General features: G+C 38.1%; 2 protein-coding genes across 9 annotated transcripts in view; one reads left to right on the top strand and one right to left on the bottom strand.

Annotated features, from left to right (window-relative positions):
* INVS (inversin) overlaps positions 1–16,993 on the bottom strand; it is a 173,909-nt gene extending 156,916 nt beyond the window's left edge. For 4 of the 6 annotated variants that reach the window (XR_006196012.1, XM_042913662.1, XM_042913671.1 and 1 more), the window contains exon 1: positions 320–452. The gene's annotated coding sequence lies outside the window, so the exon portion shown is untranslated. Of the gene's footprint in view, positions 1–319; positions 453–1,663; positions 1,808–16,865 lie in introns of those variants that run through there. The other 2 variants (XM_042913663.1, XM_042913664.1) reach the window with 2 other exon arrangements.
* Positions 613–24,766, top strand: part of ERP44 (endoplasmic reticulum protein 44) — a 94,324-nt gene continuing 70,170 nt past the window's right edge. Inside the window, exons 1-2 of one of the 3 annotated variants that reach the window (XM_042913676.1) lie at positions 17,021–17,152; positions 18,533–18,619. In XM_042913676.1, the coding sequence (XP_042769610.1) occupies positions 17,036–17,152; positions 18,533–18,619 (204 nt within the window). In that variant the 5' untranslated portion in view covers positions 17,021–17,035. Of the gene's footprint in view, positions 934–17,020; positions 17,154–18,532; positions 18,620–24,766 lie in introns of those variants that run through there. The other 2 variants (XM_042913675.1, XM_042913677.1) reach the window with 2 other exon arrangements.

The following is a 24,766-nucleotide window of genomic DNA, read 5'->3' as shown; positions in this document are numbered from 1 at the left end:
GTAGGGATCCATGCATTAGTAGCGATCACAGTTACGCTTCTCAGTTTACAACGTGCTTTCCCATTTTGTCCCGGATCTACTCCTTCTACGAGCCCACAGACAATTAGAGATGCGGCATCCACTCATTCAACGGAGGCCCTGATAGGCGGCTCCGACTTTATAATGCAGTAATTAGCGCAGAAAGAAAAGGCAGCAGGCGAGGAGGCTAGTGATGAAAGATCAGGCCAGAGCCGAGGCCAGGAGGGCCTTGAGCTTGAGGTAGGGGCCAAGGCGATGCAGATCGATCGGAGCTTCCCCAGCCAGGCCCCTTCCTACTCACCCTCGCCTCCTCCAGGACTCACGTCCCGGGGGCGGCTCCAGGAGGCACGACCCGCAGTGGGCCGCCCCTCCCGCCAGGACAGTACACTACAGCCGACTGGGACAGACCCCACAGCGCTGAAACTAGCAGAACCCCTCCGAAGGCCGCCCGAGGCGTTCCCTCGCACTGCCCTCTGGGAATTGTAGTTCCCATCCTCTAAAAACAGAGGTTCACCGCCCTCGGCTCTTTGTATCCCACAGGGCCCCGCGCGCGGAGAACTCGGTGGACCTAGGCGGAGAGTCTGATGGGAAAGAAGTTCTGGATGCCCAGTGACGTGCTCGATGAGAGTGGTGCAGGACTACATTTCCCAATATGCTCCGAGGTGGGCAGGACCCGGAAGTGAGGGTGTGCGAGGCCTCTCTGGAAGTTGTCCCGGGTGTTCGCCGCTGGAGCTCCGGGTCCAGAGGACGAGGAGCCGCTGCCGGGACGATCGTCCGCTGCCGCCGGCTCCCGGAGCCCAGCCCTTTCCTAACCCAACCCAACCCTGCCCAGTCCCAGCCGCGGACCCCGACGTTACCATGAATCCTGCCGTCTTCCTATCATTACCCGACCTTAGATGCTCCCTGCTGCTCCTGGTGAGTGAAGGAATGACAGACCCTTCGACAGACGCTCGGGCGGCCTCCCGCCCTAGTTAAGGGGGAACACCGCTGCCCCCACCCTTGCCTTCCTATCTTTTCCTCTGGTGGCGAAGAGTGCACCTTCCCCCGTTGTCTTCACTCTCCGCACGCGTCTTTACGCTTCCCAGGCCCGGGGTACCCGAGGCCTGAGAAACCACAGTCGGAGGTTGGGTTCTGTAAATTGGAGAGTTAGCGGTGGGGGAAGGATACGTGGGAGGGTCACGGGCGAGGAGCTCTCCCTTCCCCCAGGCTAACGGAGGTTGTTTCAGTCTCGAGGGCTTTTGGACCTGGTGGTAGGTGGAATCGAAGAGGACGGGGTTGGGGGGGGGGGGGGAGACCTACTGTTCCCTCCCGTCCCCTCTTGGGAAGGCCGACAGGTGCTGGGGTCGTGTGAATCTCACACTAAGAGCCCTGAAACGGTGCCCGGGTAGGCAGAGCCCTCTGTTGTGGCTTGATGCGATTGGTTGGGAACCCGGAACTGGAGGCACATTTGGAGTCTTCCAGGAGAATAAATGTTTGAAGGGTGGAGGCAGTGATTATCTGAAAACCTCAGCTCAAGGCCTCCCTCAGATTTTGTCACACACACCCCCACCCCGAAATTTAAGCAGAAGTCTTTTTCAGTGCTCCTAGTTTGAGAATGACCAGGTTTTCTGCATACATTTGCACTCATTCCTAAACTCTCCCTCACCTGCTTGGCTCCATCCCATCGTATAAAGGAATCTTTCCCCAGTCCGTCTTTCTCCAAAGTACATCTTGAATGTGCAACCTAAGTAATACAGGCTACAAGTCAAATAGAGACAGAAGTGAAAGCGGACTCCATATGGCAAAATGACGTGCTTTTCATCGAGCCGTTATTACAATACAATATTTGAAAATACTTTAATTGTAGATTTTTAAAAAGCCGAATTTAAGGTAAACATTAAATCAAAAATCACTTTTTTCTTTTCTTTAGCAACTTAAAAAGCATAATTAAGTGACTCAGAGGCGTATAGCTGGTTCCTGGCAAAACTGGGACCTGAAGCAGGTCTCTTGACTTACAGTGCTACTCCACCATATCACGTTACATTTTTAATATTTGTATTTGAAGTTCGCTTAATTTCTCTCTCCTCTCCCTGTTTTTTCTTTCTGATTTAAAATTCATATTCAAAAGCCATATATTTGGATCTTTTCAGAGAAAAAGCACTATGAAAATCTAAAGGGGATGTTAAAGTACTTTTGAGAACGAAAAGTTGAATATAAACATGTAATATTAAATGATGAAGTGTCTTATTGTCACTTCTTATACAGCAGTGAGTGACTTCTGTATAGAGGACAATATTCTGTATAGAGCTTTTTTTTAAAATATGAAATTTATTGTCAAATTTCCATTTGTCCATACAACACCCAGTGCTCATCCCAACAGGTGCCCTCCTCAATGCCCATCACCCACCCCTCATCAACCCTCAGTTTATTCTCAGTTTTTAAGAGTCTCTTAGGATTTGGCTCCCTACCTCTCTAACTTTTTTTTTTTTTTCCTTCCCCTCCCCCATGGTCTTCTGTTAAGTTTCTCAGGATCCACATAAGAGTGAAAACATATGGTATCTGTCCTTCTCTGTATGACTTATTTCACTTAGCATAGCACTCTCCAGTTCCATCCACATTGCTACAAAAGGCCATATTTCTGTATAGAGCTATTTTTGATAATTTCATTATACACTGTGCTTCTCTTTTCCTTCTAGAAGTACTGGATTAAAGCTCATTGTTACTAGAGATTGCTCTCCTAGATACTAACCTTTTCCCTATTCATAAAATGTCTGAATTATGAGTTGTCTGCTAGAAATTACTCTTAGGTTACTAAAAAAACAAGAAACAAACAAAGACCAAAAAGATACAAGTCTAAAGACATTAGAAAGAAAAGTTGAAATACTGAATAGGAAGATGACATCAGATGCACTTTCCTGGAATGTTATGTTTGGTTGTAGGACTAAGTTTAAGAAGGAGAAAGTATTTATTTTGAAATAATTCCTGCTTTTAATGTAAAATCTCCAAGTCCTATTAAGTATAAAAAGACTTTTTTTCCCCTAATAATACTAAAGTCTAGTTAACATTTTATATATTTAAGTAAATGTAGAGAAATAGAAACTTAGAAGACATTTTGGAGAATACCTAGAAAATTAATGCTCTGGAAAATAAAGCCCAAGAAAAGGCTTAATAAAACTAGAATTACAAGTCAAGCTAGATTCAGTTTGAACACAGTGTTTACCAAATAGTTTTAATAATCATATACTAGTTAGCACATATTTATAAAACATCTGTTTAATCACTGCTTGAGTTACTTATCTAACTGGTAGTTCTGTTCTAGTGATGGAACCTGCTTACTCAGCATCCCACCTGTCTAAAAATATGTCCTTTATCTTCCCCAGTGTACTTTCTTCCTCTTCCTTCCAACTTCCCCTCTCAGACTTCAAGTTATTCCCTCCCACATACAGTCATTGAATATCCAAGTTCTCATCTAGCTGAGGTCATCATTTTTCCCTCAAATAGCCTGCCCTAAAAAGCTGTATGTTCCCTTACTACGATATTTTCTTTTATTAAGGAAACTATGTACTTCAGCCCTAAAGAACTAGATCTATTCAGATTTAGTGGTGTTCATAAGGTAATAGCTGAAACATATAAATCTAAACTTAAAAAAAATTTTTTTTAATATTTATTTTTGAGACACACACACACACAGAGTGTGAGTGGGGGAGGGGCAGAGAGAGAGGGAGACAGAATCCGAAGCAGGCTCCAGGCTCTGAGCTGTCAGCACAGAGCCCAGTGCCCTGAGATTATGTCCTGGGCCGAAGTCGGATGCTCAACTGACTGAGCCACCCAGGTGACCCTTATAATCCTAAACTTCTGTAGAAAAATATTTTTCTTTTCCCTGATCTCAAAAACATTTTGGAACATCATCACTGTATGCCTAAAAAGCCTTTCTTGGATGGGTAACTTAAAACATAAGCTCAGTGTGATAACTTTTTTCCTGGGCTTTCATACGTATTTTGCATTTGTATTTATATATTATATATACAACTTTTTAAACATATATGTGTATATTTAAAATCGAGGTCTTAGAGAATGAATTCTTCCTGCCCCCCAGGGTTGCTTTAGGAAATCCCCCCATTGCCTTTAAATTATTTTTAAACTCCACTGAATTTGCAGTATGCCTTAGACAAAGTGAGGTATTCTGGATGCACCGATTTGGGACAAATCAGAAGAGACATTTGAGTCACCTGGCAAATGCAGTGAGCGCTTCATCCTCCTGATATCTTCTCTATCCCTCACTGTTTATTTTGTTTCTGTTACGGTTTAGATTGATCCAGTTGGTGTGTATTTATAACTTTAGTTCTGAACTGTATGTAATCTGTGCCCCCGTAACTGTTCATCATATTTTGTGGATGATTTGAATGCTGGAGATAGCAATGATTATCTGCTGCAGACCCATGTATATAGTATCTGGATTGGGAAATTGCTTCCAGGTGTGTGTGCTTTTAAGACGCTCTACTTGAATCAGAGAAAAGCACCTGGCCAGATACAGCATGGCATCATGTTTTCACTTTGTTATGTGACAGTCATTACATAGCAGCTCACAGGATATTATTTCATTTATCATTCTAGTAAAAAAGTCAGTACCTTTTTCTGCTTATCTTTCTGTCTGGGATGGATGTATTTAGGACTGAAAGTGATTATTTTCCCCTTAATTATTTCTTAGCAGTTGTTCTTGCTGCATTGGTTGTGTATGAGTTCTGGAAAGGTGAAATAAGAGAAATAAGACTAAATTGGGATGAAGTTGTTTAATTTATTCTAAGTAGCCTCTTCTGTGGTTCAGAGATTTGTAACACTCCAGTGGCTTTATTGAAGATGTTTTGTCTTGAGTTTCTTGATAATTGTGTTTATGAATCGTAAGTTCTTACCAGTTCTAATTGCATCGTGCCTGGACATGAAGGCTTTTGACATTGTTCCTGGTTTGTTCAATAGGTATAGGAAGCCAGGAAAAAAAATTTTTTTTTAAGTTTATTGATTTTGAGAGAGAGGCAGAGAGCAAGTCAGGGAGAGACAGAGAGAGGGAGAGAGAGAATCCCAAGCAGACTCTGTGTTGACAGAACCCCCAGTGACCATGAGATCATGACTTGAATCAAAATCAAGAATTGGATGCTTAACTGACTGAGCCATCCAGGCACCCCAAGAAAAATTTGCTTAAGTTAGAAAGCTAAGTAAATCAGAGAGCTAAGTAAACATTTGTTTAATTATAAGTAATAATTTATAATCTATATATAATAAATAATTGTAATTTATAAGTACCTTAAAAATAGGTACAGTAGAATTCAGAGATGTCATTATTGCCATTAATACCAATACAGATTACAGTCTTCAACAAGAGTACTTTGGGTACTTGTAGTTTCATTCATAACTAGGTGAGTTATTTATTTGGTTGATATTACTTGCTCTAGATTAGTGGTTTACAAAACCTGGTTGCTGGTTAGAATCACCTGGGGCAGTTTTAATAAAATAATGTCTGGCCCTTTACCCCACCAGTTATATCTGTGGGACTCAAACATTGTTTTGTTAAAGAAAAAAATGTCCCTGGTGATTTTTTTTTTTCTTTAGTAGGTCTTTTTAAAAGATAAGAACTAAACAACGAAACAAAACCCAGAATAGCATTATCAATCTGGAAAAATAAACAAATTTCTTTGTATCATAAAATATATAGTCAATGTTCAGATTTTCCTGATTGCTTCAAAAAATTTTTTAAAACAAATTGAAAGCAGGAGCCAAATAAAGTTCATACATGGCAATTGGTTCATGTGTCTCTTAAAAAATTTTTACAAATCTTTATGTTCTCTCTCCTCATTTTCTTCCTTGTAATTTATTGTTGAGGAAACTGGATCCTTTGTCCTGCAGAATTTCCCATATTCAGATACTGCTAATATCCTTGTGCGTGGTTTTATGTTTCTCTATTCCTTGTGTTTCCTATAAATTTGTAATTTATGTGGTACCAGCCACCAACTCTGTTTAGTTAAATTCATTTGTTTCATTTAGCTTTCATTTTTTTAGCTTCTAAAAACCTACCTTCTAGTGTATAATTATGTAAAATTTACTGCTTCCAAAAACCAAACCTATAAAGCAAACTATATTTGGACAAATCTAGCTTCTATTCCTGTCTGTATGCTTTTCTCTCTCCTGATATAAGAAACCTTTAAAAATTTTTCAATTTTTAATTGCTTTTTTTTTTTAAGAGTAGGCAGTCTATGTTTGTGTATATGTTTCTCCCTCCCCTTTGATAAATCATAGCATATACTTTACTTTTTTTCCCTTTTAAACTTAAAAGTGGATTTAAGTGTTGAATCACTAAACTATACACCTGAAACTAATACATACTACACTGTGTGTTAACTAACTGGAATTTAAATAATAATAAAAAAAAGTGTATCCTAGAGATCAGGATAGAGATATCGTTATTTCTTTTTAAACTTACTGTTCCACTTGGTAGATTTTCTTTTTAAACTTACTGTTCCACTTGGTAGATGTGCCACATCCACTCTTGTTTCCATTCTTCTGTTGTAACAAATAGTTCTGCAAAGATTAGTTGGTACATACATATTTTTGCTAGTGTATCTTTGGGGTAGACTCCTGTAATTAAGTTGCTAAGGCCCACAGTAGATGTATAGGTAACTTTGTAGCTGTTGCTAGATTCTGTGAAATTCCTCTCCATGGGAGTTTTGCCAGTTTGTGGTCTCACCAGCAGTGTAACAGAATTTCCCTGTATCCTTGTCAACAGAGGTATGATGTTGACAGATTGGGTGTTTGTCCCTCTGATAGGTGAGAAATGGTATCTCAATGCATTTCAATTTGATCCTCCTTCAATGTGTGTGACTGAGCTTTTTTTATGGGTAAAGTCCATTTGCATTCAAGTTCTTAACTCATGATTTCCTTAGGTGATTCTATGATGCAGCTAGAATGAGAGGCACTGGAAAGTACTACTCTCTCTGAATTCAGTAATATTTGTGATGGGTTAAAACTTGAAAAGCCTTGGGGAAGATTTCTGATTGCTGCAGTTATTGAAAACTTTTTCTATAAACCATGATTTTTAATAGCTTTATGATAATTTAGCTTTTAGATGCACTATAATTTACTTCATCTTTTGTGAAGACATTTGGATCTTGGTTATTTCCAATTTTTCACAGAAAAATATGTACAAAAGATACATATATGATGTTTACTGCATATCTCCAAATACATCCTCAGGATACTTTTCTAGAATTATATTTCTTGGGTCATATGGCATGTCTGTTCTTTGGCATTTCTGATACATTGTACCAAATTGTCCTTTCAGGGAGTTGTTTACTCTTCCTCTAGTAAATCAGAATGGAAATACTCACAAGATATAGTCTAGGAATAATGGAACGTGGTATTCCTTTGTCTATTCATTTAATGTCTGTTCAAAAGGTAGCAGAGTGCAAAGAATTGTGGACTTCATGTCAGGGCATTTATGTACAAGTTCTGTCTCTTCCATGTACTTAACATCGTAATCTTGGATAAATCACCTAACTAGATTTTTTAGTGTATAAGGTTAAGGACATTGGAATCAGTGATTCAAGGATTCTTTAGTCTCTTTTGTTTTTCAGAAAGGAGTTCAACTCCCCTAATTAGTATACTTACAATGTAATTGGGTATCTTCTCAAAAAATCTGCCTTTTCAACAAGTTGCTGGCCTGTACCTCCTCTCATCCAGTGCAAGGAAAAGCATGCTTTGGTCACAACTTTTCTGATTTTGACCATTGCTGTGCTCCATTTCATTTAACCAAGGAAGTGATTACAAAGTTTGATTTTTCATAGCATTTATTGGTCTTTAGCCTACACTTGATTCCATAGAGAGGAACTATCTGTGGCCCAGGCTGCAGGAACTTTATGGCATTGGTATTATTCTTTCCTTGCTTCCTGTCATTTGAATGCCTTTTGCTATCTGCTGTGGAAGAGAAAAATATAACTCAGATGCATATCATGCTTCCAAGAAATTTATAATTCAGTTGGGAAGAGAAGATGTGTATGTAAATAATTAAAATTCCAAAAGGAAAGTGATAGGTGCCTGTAAGGTATTTGTAGAAGTGGTTCATAGATCTCCTACCCAGAAGTGTGGTTGTAAGCCTAGTCATCTACATCAACTGGGAGTTTCTTCCAATGCCCCCACCCCTGGCTGAATCAATCTGCACTTTAACTGTACCCAGCTGATTCATATATGACCATTAAAGTCTGAGAAGTACAGCTGTAGATGTTTGAAAAAAAAATTACATCTCAATGGAAGAATCCGAGAAGTCTTCTTGAAAGATAAGTATGGCCTTGAAGAGTGAAATTGATGGGCTGATTTTCAGTCCTGAATACAATGAATAAAAAGGGTTGTGCCTTTGAATAACTTAATAGATCTTTTACATGAATACCTGTGGTGGTGTTTATTTGTTTGTTTTTGTTTTTAAGAAATCTTGCTCTCTTGCTGACATGGCCAGATGTCAGAATTGGCCCTCAAGAAGTTGGCAAACCCTTTGGCCAGTTTCCTTTAAAACAGCTCATTATTACCTTAGCCAAAGTAAAAATCATGGTCTTCAGTGGATTCTCACTGCATTCCAATTACTGCATTCAAGAGGGAGGGAAAATGCCACTTTGGAAAAGTTTCTTCTGTATTGCTGTGATTCTCAGGTCTTGGTTATGTTATTGTAAAGATTGAACTCAAATTCTAACTGCTTTGATTCCCTCAGTGATACTGTGGTCAAGATCTCTATGATTCCTCCCGACCTGTGATTTTCCCATTATGCAAAACCTTGAGCATTACATTTAACTCTAGGTCATCCGAGTTTGTAGACATGAAAATTGCTAATATAACAGAGAAAAGAGATGAAAGAGAAGAAGGAAATCATCTCAGACAAGCATTCTAGTAGTATATTGAGCTAAAGAAAACTGTTGCATGAATAGGAGAGTATGAATACCTTTTCATTTCTTCCTTAAAATTATCATAGTCTAGTAGTGGGAAATTTGGTGATTGGATTTAAGAGGTTTTAGGAACAGTTCTTCAGGAATCAGAAGAGTTTTTGACCCTGGAAGAAAGGAATTGGATATCTCTCTTATTTCTGTGGTATATTGTACCGTTAGTGTCTTGCTTGCTTCAGTAGGCGAGAAGGGATGTAAGAACCATGAGTGGATCACATGCAGTAATAATGACTGAAGGTATAGTTGTCTAGAGTTTTGCTGTAGATTTAAGTTCATCAAAATTAAGTAAAATATAAATTCCATTCCTCAGCTGTGGTGGTTCTATTTCAAGTGCTCAAAAGACACAAGTGACTAGTGGCTACTCTATGGAACAGTGCAGATAATTGAATGTTTCCATTGTTGCAGAAAGTGCTATTGGATAGTGCTGTTCAGGTCTTGTTGTTGCTGTCCACCTCAGAAATCAAGACGAATTGAGATAAAGAATGAGGAAAATGTCTCAAATAGTGTTTCACAGCTTGTGAGCAACATATGTCTTGCCTGGAGAGCGACAATGGTAACCTGGAAAATGTCAGTAATCTTATCAGTGAGCACAGATTTGGCTTTTGGTTGCTTGCTAACAGATTTCAGTTAAACTAGAAAGTAAGAGTTTATGTGTTAGTATTGATTCTTTCACTAGTTCACAGTCGCTTAGGGCAAGTCATTTTTTTACTTGATGCCTTAGTTTTTCAACTGAATATTGAGTAGGATTGAATACCCCGTTCTGGGAATCTAATGGGCATTCTGATGGACTCTAACTGTGATTTTGGAATTTGAGGGCTTGCAGTTTGAGGGCTGTGGTAAAATCCCTTTTGAGGGCTACATTTTAGAAATCCCTTTTGAGGCCTGTAAAAAGTTGGCCTGTTGATACCTTTTGTTTGTTTCAGGTATCAGAAGGATACCCTTGCCAGGAGCCTAATGTTCTAATTTGATTAAATCCACAAATTAATGTGAATCTCTTTCTGCCTGTTTCAGAATGGCCAGAAATTATATGAACTCATGAAGATAGACTAATATTTAATACTTACATTAAAAGGAGTTAAAATTTGTCAGTCCTTTGGACAAGATACTCTCATGTTTACATGCCTATTTTTGAGCTGTTTTGTTGTATTTGAAGGTTTGGAAAATGTAGAGGGGAAATGCCAACGTTTAAGAAATTAACACCACATTGAAGTCTATCTCTTTGCTTGAAAGAACAGTTTCAAGTGTCAGATAACTTGTGATTTTAGAGTTATCTTGAGAAAAGAAAATTTGGACATTCTTAGTTCCTTTGACTTTTATTACTATGGTTTTGGCCCAAGTGCAGTAAAATCTTAGCTAGCTGGTGAGAAGCATACACTTTGTAATGATTTCACATCTGAAAGAGCTAGGAAGAAAGAACTACTTTTTTTTTTGTAGTCAGCATAATTTTTTATTTTTTTTAAGTTTCTTTATTTGTTTTTAGAGGGAAGGAGGGAGGTAGAGAGAGGGACAGAGAGAAGCCCAAGGAGACTCCGTGCTGTCAGCAGGGAGCCCAGTCCTGCTTGATCTCATGAGTAGAGAACTGCAAGATCATGACCTGAGCCGAAATCAAGAGTTGGATACTTAACCAACTGAGCCACCCAGGTTCCCTATAGTCAAAATATTTTTTTAGAAAACAGCTATTCAAATTGACTCATTCCTTAAGCTTTCTTGATAGCACCAGTTTTTACTAAGAATGGATACTGATTCTAATAGGAAGTCTTATGATCTCACAAGACTCACAAGTAACAAAAGTACCACAGTGTCGCAAAAATATTTGGTTCTTTTAATTGTCCCTGTGCTCATATCTTCCAGAAATAATTTGAAGGATTTTTCCCTTAATGGTAACTTGAAAGTATATTGGCTAAGGAGAAAGTTTTTAGAAGAATGTTCAGTTTAGGAGTCAGAGACTTGGGCTCAAATCTTGGATCTGCTACTTTATCTTGCCTATTAACTTCTAAGGAATAATATAGGTATTATGTCTGACTCGTAGGAGCTGTTACTATTTACATGTTTTCTATTATGATTTTATAGAACAAAAAGTAGTAGAAAGTATCACATTCTCTTATTATTAGATCTCACTTTCTAGTATAATACCTTATACAAGTTGTGCTCAATAATTTTGTTAAGCGTATGGAAAAAGGTAGAGCTAGGGTAGTAAGGAAGATCAGGAATGCATAGAGGACTTGTAGTTGGTAAGCTTCATGAAGGTGAGCCTTAACCTAGGTGAGGGAGTTAGTCATTTGGATTTTTTTTTTAATGGTTTTATTTATTTTTGAGAGAGTGAGAGAGAGACAGACAGAGACAGAGTGTGAGCAGGGGATGGGCAGAGAGAGAGGGAGACACAGAATCCGAAGCAGGCTCCAGGCTCTGAGCTGTCAACACAGAGCCTAACGTGGGGCTTGAACTCGTGAACTGCAAGATCATGACCTGAGCTGAAGTCAGCTGCTTAACCGACTGAGGTACCCAGGTGCCCCAGTCATTTGGATTTCTTGAGGAAGAAAGCAGGGGTAGAGTCCCAAATGTGGGAGTGTCCCAAGCATATCCAAGGACCAGCCAGGAGGACGGCGTGGTGGTCATACTATGCATAAGATATGGTATGTTAGAAGATGAAGTCATGTGGCTAAAACACATTTTGCAAAGTTGTGCTTACTCTTACTGTGTATGTTTACTGATTCTTTCTTTCTTTTTTCTGTGCTTTATTTTATTAAAAAAAGAATTGCTGACCTGACCCCAATAAGGTGGAACTTCCTAATAGTGTTGCTGGAAATAGTGATCTCCTCAGCCCTGGCCCAGTTGCTCCTGCTGGGAGTAGCCTAATGTGCCAGTATTTATCCCATTGGGCCCCCATGCTAAATTAAAAATATTCTCTCTGTATGACAGGGTGGGTCACAACCTACAGTTTTAGTAACTTCAAATGTTAAAAGTTTTCCTACCATATTTTTTGATTCCTGAAAGCAGTATGCTGCTTGGTACAGAAAAGTGTAATGAAAATAAAAAGCTCAGATCCTACCCACTGATGGCATTTTAATATATATGTCCTTCCAGTTTCTTCCTTTGCATATTTGGAAGGACTTTTAACAGTAACATGTATGTTTTGAAAAAGTAGGTTTGTGTTGCTCTCTTTTGACCCTGGTGTAGAGTGGTAGAGCACTGTCGATGTGGGACCACCGAAGATGGCCCTGTGTGTGTGCCTCTGCTTGGGTTCACGTAACTTGGAAGTAACTCCTACCTTGACCATTTAACTTTAAGAAGTTATTCAACCTTTCTGAGTTTCCATTTTCTCACCTATCAAAATGGGGATAAAGACCTCTTCTGCAGAGTTCTGAAAAGACAAATAAGACTATTTGTGAATGTGTCCATGGTATATAATAGGCACTTCAACTTTCCTGGTTTCTTTCACATAGTAGGTGCTCAACAAATATTGCTTGATAAGGGAATCCATGAGTGATGAATGTTTGAATACATTTCCTTTTTTGGGTAACTTTCAAGTTGTCTGTTCAGTGGTATTAAAATTGTGTGCACTGAAGTAATGAGCTGGCATGACTAGCTTCCAGCTCCTGTGGTCTTCTGATGCTGATAATTACAGTCATTATTATACTCACAAAAGCGGCTTAAAAGTGTGACTATTAAATGAGTAAGTTATCTGCTTACCTCTTTTTTATAACTGTACTTAGTCTGCATATAAATTCAGTATAAAATGATGATAGCAGTTAATGGAGACAGTTGCGTTTTGTTGTACAGGACATTGGTTTTATAACAGGTATTAACTTGAACCCTATTCTGCCACTAGTTTGGAGAGGTCACTTAACCTATTCGAGTCTTCATCATTTAACAAGTGTTTGTATGTAGTGTATACCAGATACTGTAAAGTTTCAGTTCCTCATTTATAAAATAGGAATAATATAATTACTACTTCAGCTTCAGAGTTGTTATAATGATGTAAAAGAGATAATATATGGGTTTGTAAATACAGGTTGTTAGACTGAAATATTTTTGAGTGCTTCAAACATGTTTTCTACTTGGTTTCTCTCCCTAGAAGCCTAGATATGCAATGTATATCCCTTTCAGGGAAAGTTGATGAATTATGGAAATAGTTCTAGGGGTGGATTTCCAGGATAACTGGCAATACCAGAAGGTAGAGTGACTTTGATGCTGGGAAGACCTAGCCCATTCCCAGCTCTAACCCTTTGTAGCTGTGTGATTGATATTAAGCAAAGTTCCTTGACCTTCTGACCCTTACGTTTTCTATTTTAAAAGTAGGCATGATTATTTTGCAAAGTTGTAAGATATATGGTATATAAAGTACTTTGCATCACGTCTGGCATACAGGCGATATTTTTGTTTTGTAAGGTGATGAATAGAGAAGGAAAGCCTGTCAAGTGGATGGAGTCATTATTATGAAATGGAGAAAGTACCTTGTAGGAGGACAGCACATGTGCTAATCATCTTTCTGTGCTTGTACTACCTTTTTTTTGACCCTCAGAAATGAGTAAATGGATGACCTTTTTATTCTAAAAGTCTAATTCTAAATATTAGTGGTTTCTTAAAGTACTTATCAACTTGTCTCTTTCCCCTGGTGAGTTATGCAGTAGTCTTATCAAAATAGTGACAAATGTAACTGTGATTGATAGAAATAAAAATCTAACCTGATATGCATTTCTGCTTTTAATACAAAAGCAAACAAATTCCTGTAAGTGGTAGAAATGGAAGTGGAGAAACATGCTTTATGCTTTGCAGTTTGAAAGGTATCATTTGCTCCACAAGGAAAGGCATCATTTCTGTTACTTTGTACACTCAAAATCATTAAAAAAAAATATATCCTTGACTGCTGTAATTGACTAAATATTTGGAAAATGATGATGATTCTTTGGAAATATATAATCTTCTTGTTGAATTCAGTAAGGGAAGAGACGATTATGATAGCATATTTTTGGTCACTGAAAAGATAGAAAAATAAAAATCCTATTTTCTGTAGATGTGGAAGATTCAAATTGCTGGTTATACAGTTTCATTCGTTCCTATAAGCCTAACTTACTTGTATGATAGTTATCCCTTAAATATTGCTTCCAGTGGGAAGTAAAGTTATTTACACATAAGCATGTATAATATCTAATACTCTTAGTAAGTTTTGGCTCAACACTTTTAGTAAGTTATACATATGATGGAAACTGAGGGTATAATAAATATTTTTTAATTTGGATGCTCTGATGAAGGTATTTGCTGAGAACCAGTGGCATATAAGATAGTGTAGGATGGGTATTTCAACTTGGATCAAGAAAAGCTCATCATATAATATTGCTTTTCTAATCTCATTGATACATCTAAAAATCCTTCCAATTGGGAAGATGAGTACTTGGTTAGAAGAGGAGGGCAAATTGTATTTCCTAGTTCTACAACACTTGCGTAAAGACCTCCTTGATATATACCAGTTATTATCTTGAACAAAAGAGTGATTTAAGGTATATAATAAGATGAACCCTCAAGAAATAGCTTTTAATTCTGAGAAGTATCCAATATTCTGTAGGAAAATAATCAAGAGTTTCAGTCTTTCTCATTTGACCCATGAGGCAAGAGAAACCACCTGACTAGGTATGACTGAAGCAACTGTTACGTTTGATGCCTTAGTGAAAAGTCTTTCTTGTCTCCTTTATTTGGGGAATTTTGATTTATACAGTAGTACTAATTTCCCTGGACCAATTTTAGCTGTTCTAATACAGAAAGGATGGTGATATTTGAGTTAATTAGCAGACAGCATGTCTGTATGAGAAGATTTTCCAAGTATCACTTATTTTGAAATATTACTTTGAAGTGCTAAGTTAATACCCTTATTGTAAAGATGAGATAGGAAATATTTTCTTAATGGCTTAAAAGGTACCTTTATTCAGGTTGTTGAAAAGAGTTTTAGCTTAAAGAATGAATGAGGGTGTCTTCAGGGCACATTTTCTTTCTTTTTTTTTTTTAATTAAAAAAAAACTTTTTTTTTTTTTTTTTTTTTTTTTTTTTTTTTTACCATTTATTTGCTATTGAGAGACAGAGACAGAGCACAAGCATGGGAGGGGCAGAGAAAGGAGGAGACACAGAATATGTAGCAGGCTCCAGGTTCTGAGCTATCAGCACAGAACCTGGCACAGGGCTTGAACTCACAAACCACGAGATCTTGACCTGAGCCGAAGTCGGATGCCCAACCGACTGAGCCACCCAGGCACCCCAGGGCACATTTTCTTCTAAAAGAAATACAGGACACTTGTATTATTAGTAAAGGTTATCCACCCATCATCAGAACTGAGGTAATTCATATCAGTAAGGTATTTTAGTAATTAAAACCAATGCCATGCAAACACTATTTTTTCACTGGAAATTATTCAAAAAACATAAAGAAGCATTTATGTTTAGGTTCTGAAATGATGTTTGTTAATGGCCTTGTTCATAAGTCCAGAGTGGCATACTGTATAAGGCATGACTGATTTATTTCATCTGTTGGTGGCAGGCAGAATCTACGTGGTTTTATTTGATTTGCATCTGTGGAAACTTCTAAATTTGTAGATTGAAAGTTTATAAATAGAGGAGCCGATGTCTGCCTTCCTAGAGGCTAACAAATATGATTTGGCTTTTTAAAACTGGTGATTGTGACCTATTCCCTAGGTCACACCAGCCCCTTAATTGGGAATTGCCCTCCTCTTTGGTAAGTCTGCTGCTCGTCACCCTTTGAGCATTTCATACTGTCAACTACCCCATTTCTTCTTGAAGTGCTGTTCTCCCTGCTCGGTCCATGCTCTAGGAGTTCTTTCTTTTTCTCTCTCTACCCCTCCCCTTCCCCCACTCGCCAGGAGTTGGGGAAGGGGGAAGGGCCTACATCCTAGCAACAGCAGGCGATTAGGAAGTAAACGGGGATGTTCTTGAATGTACAAGAGTCGCTTTCCTCCCTTCCCATTCCATCTTGTCATCCAGTCATTTTACCTCTCAGCTTTATTACTGTTCTAAAGTTTGCAGTGGCCGAGGAGTCTGTCAGTGTCTCGGTTAGTGCCTTGGGCTCAGTTATTCCCTTAGTGCTTTAGTCCTGGTTATAAAATGTAGTCAAATGCCATTTCTGGCCTCTTTATGCTGGTGGGTAGAAGGCACCTCATCTTCTGTCAGCTGTTTTCTTACTGACTGAACAAGGCAGATAAGTAGTGACATTGAGGTAGATCAGTAACTGCACAGAAGTTCTTTCTCTAAGACAGTCTTCCTCTCCTTTGAGTTATGTCAGTCACCTAGGTTTATAGCTTTGGCTCATTGAATGTTTCTACCCTTTAGTGTGTCATCGTGACCAATTTACTTTCTTTTAAAAGTCTCCCAAATTTCCCCCACCCCGGGTTAGGCCTTTGTATCCCTCCCCTATATTATGTGTCACTCTTTAACTGTGTAGTTTTACCTCATAGAATATGGACCTCTAACCTTAGTCTTGAAATGGTGCTCCTCACTGACAAGAAGTCTTCCATGCTCCCTTCTTTTCTGCTACAGCAGAGATCAACCCCTCTATTTGGCTTTCAAGGGTATTATACTTACTCTCCTTATACCCTGTTTTTGTTGTTGTTAACAATCCGGCCCAGCCTAACCTTCCAGTGTATCTATCAATACTGCACTATGTGAAAAGCCAGGCTTTGCTACTCCCTCGCTTTACCCATAGAAACTGCTCTGCTCATCTAACCCATGGCAGTGCTCTCTGCCACTTTTCTGCTCTCTCTAAATTTTTCTCGGATACTTGGTGTAAGCCTTGCAGTACTTGCATCATGTATCTTGTATGCTAACTTTGCACGCATGGTCACGAAGCTCTTGAAGGACAGAATGTGCTTTTCAGTTCCCCACAGGCCATACCTGCTTCAGTGCTTCCGTCCCCACTGGTTCTCAACCAGGGACTGCCAGGAGCTTGTGGGTGTGTTCTTGATGAGCTGTACATGGTAGAATTGTGAGGAATGTGTAGAAGGGAAAGGTGAGCAGATGTGCCTCCCAGTAAAGGTAAAAGTTTCTAGTGGTGCTATGTCATAATGGGTTGGTTTGCCGTGTCAAAAGCTTTCTCTCAGAGCAGGTGTTCCCGTGGGAGGCCAAATGGCTATTCTGCCAGGGATGCTGTCAGGGAGAGTCCTGCACAAGATGGGAGTGGAGGTATTATGCAGTTAGATAGACGTGGGCCCCTTCGGCTTTGTAATTCTAAATAACTATCATTTTGACCTAGTGAAGTACAGGTTAGAGAGGCTGATTAAGGTGATGCTAAGAAGTAATTTACGGCTGAGTAATTATTATAGTTTATGGTCCTCTTTCAGTGCTGTCTTTATATATTATGATGTTGAAAACAAAATTCAAAATTATGGAGTATGTTTTGGGGGCGCCTGGGTGGCTCAATTGGTTGAGCGTCCATCTTCGGCTCAGTTCATGATCTCACAGTTTGTGGGTTTGAGCCCCACATCGGCCTCTGCACTGACAGTGTGGAGCCTGCTTGGGATCCTCTGTCCCCTTCTCTCTCTGCGCCTTCCCAGTCCTCTCTCTCTCTCTCTCTAAAAAATAAATAAACATTAAAAAAATTTTTTTAAAGTATGTTTTCGTGACTTTTGCATATGATCATTTATTTGACTACTGGGGGAGTTCGATTTAGAAGACTGCTTAGCCTACATAGACCCATTATCGGACAACTTTCTTGATTACTAAAAACAAAATGCTCATTGGGATTGCTGTAGTCGCTTCGCTTCCTGGTAAATAGGAGAATTATGCTTATAATTTCCACAGTGATAGAAGATGTAAACTCCAGCTGATTGAAATTTGCTTTTTTCCCCCTCCCTCTTTAAATTAAATCCAAGATGAATGTGGTATTTTTTGATTTGTCACTTTTTTACTTGCTAGTTTGTCCTGAGGCAGGCCAAATATTTTTCTTAAAATACTTGAGGGAAGGGAGCCTCTAGAATTCCTGCTTTATGGTGAAGCACATGTTTTGTTTTTTTTTTTCCCTATTTAAAAGTGATCCTTTCACTGTCATAATTGAGTACTAGTCCTCAAGCAAAGATTTCAGAAAATGCTTCCTAGTCTGATTGCAAAACAAATGTTATTCATGGCCTCTCCCAGCTTTAAGTAGATAGGCTTCTTTTGTGGTCTTATAGAATTGTAGAATGTCTGAAAATGGAAGAACTTTATTTAGTTCAGTCTGTTCATTTAGCAGACATTGTGGAGTCTCTACTGTTTGTCAAGCATCATACAGGTACTAAGGAAACAAATGAATACAAGAGCATAAAACCACCTCCTTGACAAAAGTAAAATAGAGCAAGAAGAGAGGCATTTCTATAGTGAAATAACGTTTTCATTATTTTATAACAGTCTTAGGTTTTTAAATGCAAGGTCATTATCATATGAAAGGATTCTAATGATGAAGACTTCTTGCTAGTGGTGTATTTGCTTTGCCAAATACATGTATGAGTGGTCATGACTTCTTTGCTTTTTGTACTTAGTTCTTAAATGTAAACTAACATGATTTTGCTTTTGTATTGGTTTCCTACGGTTGCTGCAATGAACTAACACAAACTTGGTGGCTTAAAACAAATTTATTCTCTCACTGTTCTGGAAACCAGAAGCCTGAAATCAAGGTACTAACTAGTAGGGCCACTGCCCCTCTCAATCTTCTCTGGGAGAATCCTTCTTTGCCTCTTCTAGCTTCCAGTGGCTCCAGGCATTCCTTGGCTTATAGATGGATCACACCAAGTCTCTACCTCCATCTTTACATCATCTTTTCCTCTCTGTGTCTCTATGGTCTCTTCTCTTCTTGCAAGGACATCAGCCATTTGATACAGGGCCCACCCTAAATCCTAAATCCAGGATGATTTCATCTTGTGATCATCATATCCGCAAGAGCCCTGTTTCTAAGTAAGGTCACAGTCTGAAGCTCTGGGTGACATGAATTTTGGGGGTGCCCTGTTCAACCCACTGCAGCCTCTGTGGTCCTTTTTGACCCCAAATCTATATTTATATAGATCCATAGACAGAAAGAAATAAACTATTCATGTGCATGTGTATATATCTCAGATGTTATTCTTTAGGCTTGAAAATAAAAGTAATGGAGCCCCTGGGTGGCTCAGTCGATTAAGTGTCCAACTTCAGCTCAGGTCATGATCTCAGTGTTTGTGGGTTTGAGCCCTGCATTGGGCTCTGTACTGATGGCTCAGAGCCTGGAGCCTGCTTCAGATTTTGTGTCTCCCTCTCCCTCTGCCCCTCCCCTTGCACTCTGTCTCTCTCTCTCTCTCAAAAAATAAACAAACATGAAAAAAAAAATTAAAAAAAGATAAAAGAAAAGTAGTGAATTAAATAGTTTTTCGCATTAAAGATATTTAGGAAAATAACTTTAATTTGCATTAATAATGGAATAAGGGATAACTTTTTCTTTTTAATGTGTATTCATTTTTGAATGAATAGTTTCTTTTTTGAAGAACAGTTTCAGGTTCGCAGCTATATTAAGCAGAAGGTACAGAGATTTCCTGTGTACTCCCTGCCCTCACATGTGCTTAGCCTCCCTCATTATCAACATCCCCCACCAAAGTGGCGTGTTTATTATAGTTGTTGAACCTACCTTGACACATCATTATCACGCAAAGCCTGGAGGTTACATTAGGATTTACTCTTGGTTTTTGTACATTCTGTGGGTTTGGACAAATGTGTGATGACATGTATCTATCATCATAGTATTATACAAAGTAGTGTCACTGCCCTAAAAATCCTCTGTGCTCTACTGATTTATCCATCTCTTCCTTCTAAACTCTGGCCACTGATATTTTTACTATCTTAATAGCTTTGCTTTTTCTTGCCTTATACTTCATAATGTCATATGGTGGGAAATAAACATAGTGTAGTTTTTTTTTTTAGATTGTCTTCTTTCACTTAGTAGTGTGCATTTAAGTTTCCTGTATATTCGTTCACGGCTTAATAGCTTATTCCTTTTTTTTTTTTTTTAAGCACCGCATAGTATTCCTTCATCTGGATGTACCACAGTTAATCAGTTCACCTACTGAAGGACATCTTGGTCACTTCCAAGTTTTGACAGTTATAAAATCTTTTGTAAACATCCATGGGTAGGTTTTGAGCGAACATAAGTTCTCACTTCCTTTGAGTAGATACCAAGGAGCATGGATTGCTGGATTACATGTTAAGGGGATGTTTAGCTTTGCAACAAACAGCCAAACTATCTTCCAAAGTGGCTGTACCATTTTGCATTTTCATCAACAATGAATGAGAATTTCTGTTGCTCCGCATCCTTGCCAACATTCGATATTGTCAGCACTGTGGATTTTGGCCATTCTAATAGGTGTGTAGTGGTATCTCGTCCTTTTAATTTGCATTTTCCTGAGGATATATGATGAAAAGCATGTTTTTAAATTTTTTTAATGTTTGTTTAATTTAGAGAGAGACAGAGACAGAGAGCAAGCAGGGGAGGGGCAGAGAGAGACGGAGACACAGAATCTGAAGCAGGCCCCAGGCTCTTAGCTGTCAGCGCAAAGCCCAAGACAGGGCTGGAACTCATGAACCATGAGCTCATGACCTGAGCCGAAGTTGGACGCTTAACCAGCTGAGCCACCCAGGTGCCCTGCAAAGCGTGTTTTTATATGCTTATTTGCCATCTGTATGGCTTGTGTCTGTTAGGGTTTTGGGCCCACTTCTTAAACAGATTGTTTTTTTATTGTTGAGTTTTAAGAATTCTTTGTATATTTTAGATAAAAGTTCTTTGTCAGTTGTGTCTTTTGTAAATACTTTCTCCCAATGTATGGCTTATAATCTTATTCTCTTGACAGTGCCTTTTGCAGAGCAGAAAATCTTAATTTTAATGAAATCCAGCTTATCAATTCATTCTTTTATGGATCATGCCTTTGGTGTTATATCTAAAAAGTCATCACCAAACCCAAGATGATCTAAATTTATTGCCTTTAGGAGTTGTATAGTTTTTTGTTTTACATTTAGGTCTGTGATCCATTTTGAAGTAATTTTTGTGAAAGGTATAAGGTCTGTGTCTAGGTTCATTTTTTTGCATGTGGATGTTCAGGTGTTATAGCATCATTGTTGAAAAGGCTGTCTTTTTTCTATTGTATTGCTTGTGCTTCTTTGTCAGAGATCAGTTGATTCTATTTATGAGTCTACGAGCCTTCTTTTCCATTGGTCTATTTGTGTATTCTTTTGCTAGTGTCACACTGTCTTGTTCCTTGTAGCTTTAGAGTGCGTCTTTAAATCAGATAGTGTCAATCTTCCAATTTTGTTCTTGCCCTTCAATTGTTGTGTATTCTGGATCTTTTGCCTTTCTATATGAAATTTAGAAACAGTTTCTTAGTATCCACAAAATAAGTTGCTGAGATTTGTATTGAGTTTGCACTGAATCCATAGATCAAGTTGGGAAGAACTGACCTCTTAACAATTTTGAGTTTTCTTATCCATGAACATAGAATAACTCTCCATGTATTTAGTTCTTTGATTTCATTCATCAGAGTTTCATAGTTTTCCTCATGTAGATCTTATGCATATTTTGTTAGATTAATACTACGTGTTTCATTTTGGAGGATGCCAATGTAAATGATACTGATAGAAAAGCGATTGACTTTTGTTTATTGATGTCATATCCTGCAACCTTGCTATAATTGTTTATTAGTTCCAGGAGGTTTCTTTTTTGTTGTTGTTGTTATTGCTTTTGGATTTGCATAGATTATCTATCATCTGCAAACAAAAGCAGTTGTGTTGCTTCCTTCCCAATCTGTGTATGTTTTATTTCCTTTTTTTGCGTCTTATTGCATTAGCTAGGACATCCAGTATGGTCTTGAAAAACAAACATCTTTGCTTTGTACCTGATCTTAATTGGAAAGCTTCAAGTGTCTCACCACTAAGTATGATAGTAGAGGTAGAGGTTCATTAACTAGTTGTGGAAGTTCACTTCTATTCGTAGGTTACTGAGAGTTTTTATCATGAAAGGTATTATATTTTGTCAGATGCTTTTTCTGCATGTATCAATGTGATCATATGATTTTTCTTCTATAGCCTGTTGATATAATGGATTATATTGAATGATTTTCGCATATTGAATTGGCTTTGCATTCCTTGGATAAATCCCCATTTGGTCATGGTATATAATTCTTTGTATCAATTTTGGATTCAGTTTGCTAATATCTTTTTGCATTTATGAGAGAAATTGGTCTATAGTTTTCTCGTAATGTCTTTGTCTGATTTTGGTGTTAGAGTAACACTGGCTTCTAGAATGACTTAGGATGTATTTCCTCTGCTTCTGTCTTCTCAAAGAGATTATAAAGAATTATAATTTTTTAAGTGTGTGGTAAAGTTCCCCAGTGAACCCATCTGGGCCTGGTGCTTTCTCTCTTGGAAGGTTGTTGATTTTTGATTGAATTTCTTTAATAGATATAGGCCTATGTAGATAGTCGTCTTCTCCTTGTGTGAGTTTTGGCAGATCGTGTCATTCAAGGAATTGTTCTATTTCCTAGGTTATCAAATTTGTGGACTGAGAGTTGTTCATAGTATTTCTTGATTATCCTTTTAATGTCCATGGGATCTGTAGTGTGATGTCCTCTCTTTCATTTCTGATATTAGTAATTTCTGATTATTGATCAGTAATTACTGATTAGCAATTACTGATTGTTCATTCCTTCCCACCAATATATGGGAAAGGATTTAATATGGGGAATTGGTTACATAGATGTTGGGGGCTGAAAGAGCAAAAAACAAAGACAGTAATAACACTGGGAAGTAGTTCTATGCCTAGATTGAGGGAAATAAGAGATTATCGTCATCAAAAGGTAGGAATTTGAAAGGAAGATCCACAGAGCTGGTGTTCAGAGCTCTGGGGAGGGCAAAGTCAGCTACTGCTTCATGTGAGAAATAAGGAGGAAGGGTCTCCAGAGTTGAGGGAAGTCTAATGCCCATGTTCTCTTCTTGAAAAATCTGCTCATAGACATAATCCACTCAACTGAGATGTAAAGTATGAGTAATCACTGTGTTGAATAAATATGGGTGTTGGAATGTACTCATAAAACACTAAATTCTAGCTATCAAAAATAAGGATAATAGTGAAAACAGGAGGAAGGAATTAGTCAAGACCAAAGCATCTGTAGAGAATTATAAAAAACAGAAGGGGCGCTCTGATAAGAATATGGAAATATTTGCTAAAATTGATCCACGTGTGCTTAGACATAGCAATTTAACTCCTAGTTACAGACCCTCAAAAAAATGCTTCTAATATGCATAAAGAAACACATGAATGTTGATGCAGCATCGTTTGTAATAATAAAATCTAGAAATATCCCAAATGTCTATCAGTAGAAATAGATAAATAGTAGTGCTATAGTATGTCCAATAGCAGTTCAATCTATATGTATCACTATGTCTACATAGAAAAGTTACAAAGCGGTACCCTCCCCAGAAGCACCTGGCTCAGACGATTTCATGGATGAATGCTTACAAATACGTAAGAACTTATGAACGCTTGCTCTGTGCTGTATATGAATTCTCAAAATAACACTGTGAAATCATATCACCATCATCATCATCACCCCTTTTTTATAGATGAGGACACTGTGGCACAAAATGATTAATTTGCCCAATGTCAACCACTAGGAAGTGACATATCTAGGATGCAAATCCAGGCAGTCTGCCTCCAAAGGCTCTCCTCAACCACTCATCCCTGTGTTATCAAAACTATTTCAACTCACTGTGAAAGGTGAAGCTTATCCAATTTTTGTTTGAAGACCTACATATCTAGTAAAATATCTAAATATCTAGTAAAAGCAGTACCCAAAAGGAGAACTACAGAACAATCTCAACCATTATATTAACACAAATATCCTAGTAAAATATTAGCATATAGAATTTAGTAGAATATTAAATAAATCTGCAACTTGAGCAGATGGAGTTATTCTAAGAAGATAAGGATTATTCACTGTTAGGAAATCTTTTAAAAATCTTACCATACTGGGGCGCCTGGATGGCGTCCCAACTTCAGTTAAGCGTCCAACTTCAGCTCAGGTCATGATCTCATGGTTCGTTCAAGCCCCGCGTTGGGCTCTGTGCTGACATCTCAGAGTCTGGAGTCTGCTTTGGATTCTGTGTCTCTCTCTCTCTGTCTGCCCCTCCCCCGCTCACATATTCTCTCTCTCTCTCTCTCTCTCTCTCTCTCTCTCAAGAATAAACATTAAAAAAAATTAAAAAAAAATCTTAACCTCACTGATCAAAGGAGTAAAAACAAATTATATTGCTTAATTAGTAATTTTTCAAATGATATAGGAAAACATTCTAGAGTAAACAATTTGATATAGAAAGAAATAAATATAATAAGTGGAATAAAAAAGAAAACTTGTGTCCCTTTACCTCTTCCCATTCCTAACTTCTTTCCCCCTTTCTAGATGTAACCCCTTTGGTGAATATCTGGTAACTCAGATAAAAATTTTTAATGTATTATGTAGGTCATCTTATAGCCTTACTTAGCTGAAAAGTAAATAAAAGTTATTATATACATAATGTTTATTGTCCTTTCAGAGGACTGTAAACTATTTAGTATCATGTGGACTTGCTTTTTTGGGTTGGGGTTGTATAGCTGTCACATAATGTTCCATTAGTTTTATGTGTACAACATAGTGATTCAGCATCTCTGTACATTATGCTCTGCTCACCACAAGTATAGCTACCATCACCGTACAACACTATCACAATACCACTGACTATGTTCTCTATGCTGTACCTTTTATTCTGGTGACTTA

This window comes from Panthera leo, chromosome D4, assembly GCF_018350215.1.
Source record: "Panthera leo isolate Ple1 chromosome D4, P.leo_Ple1_pat1.1, whole genome shotgun sequence".
NCBI classification, from domain to species: Eukaryota; Metazoa; Chordata; class Mammalia; order Carnivora; family Felidae; genus Panthera; species Panthera leo.
The sequence above is the reverse complement of the archived record's forward strand: the minus strand, read 5'-3'. Positions and strand labels throughout refer to the sequence as shown.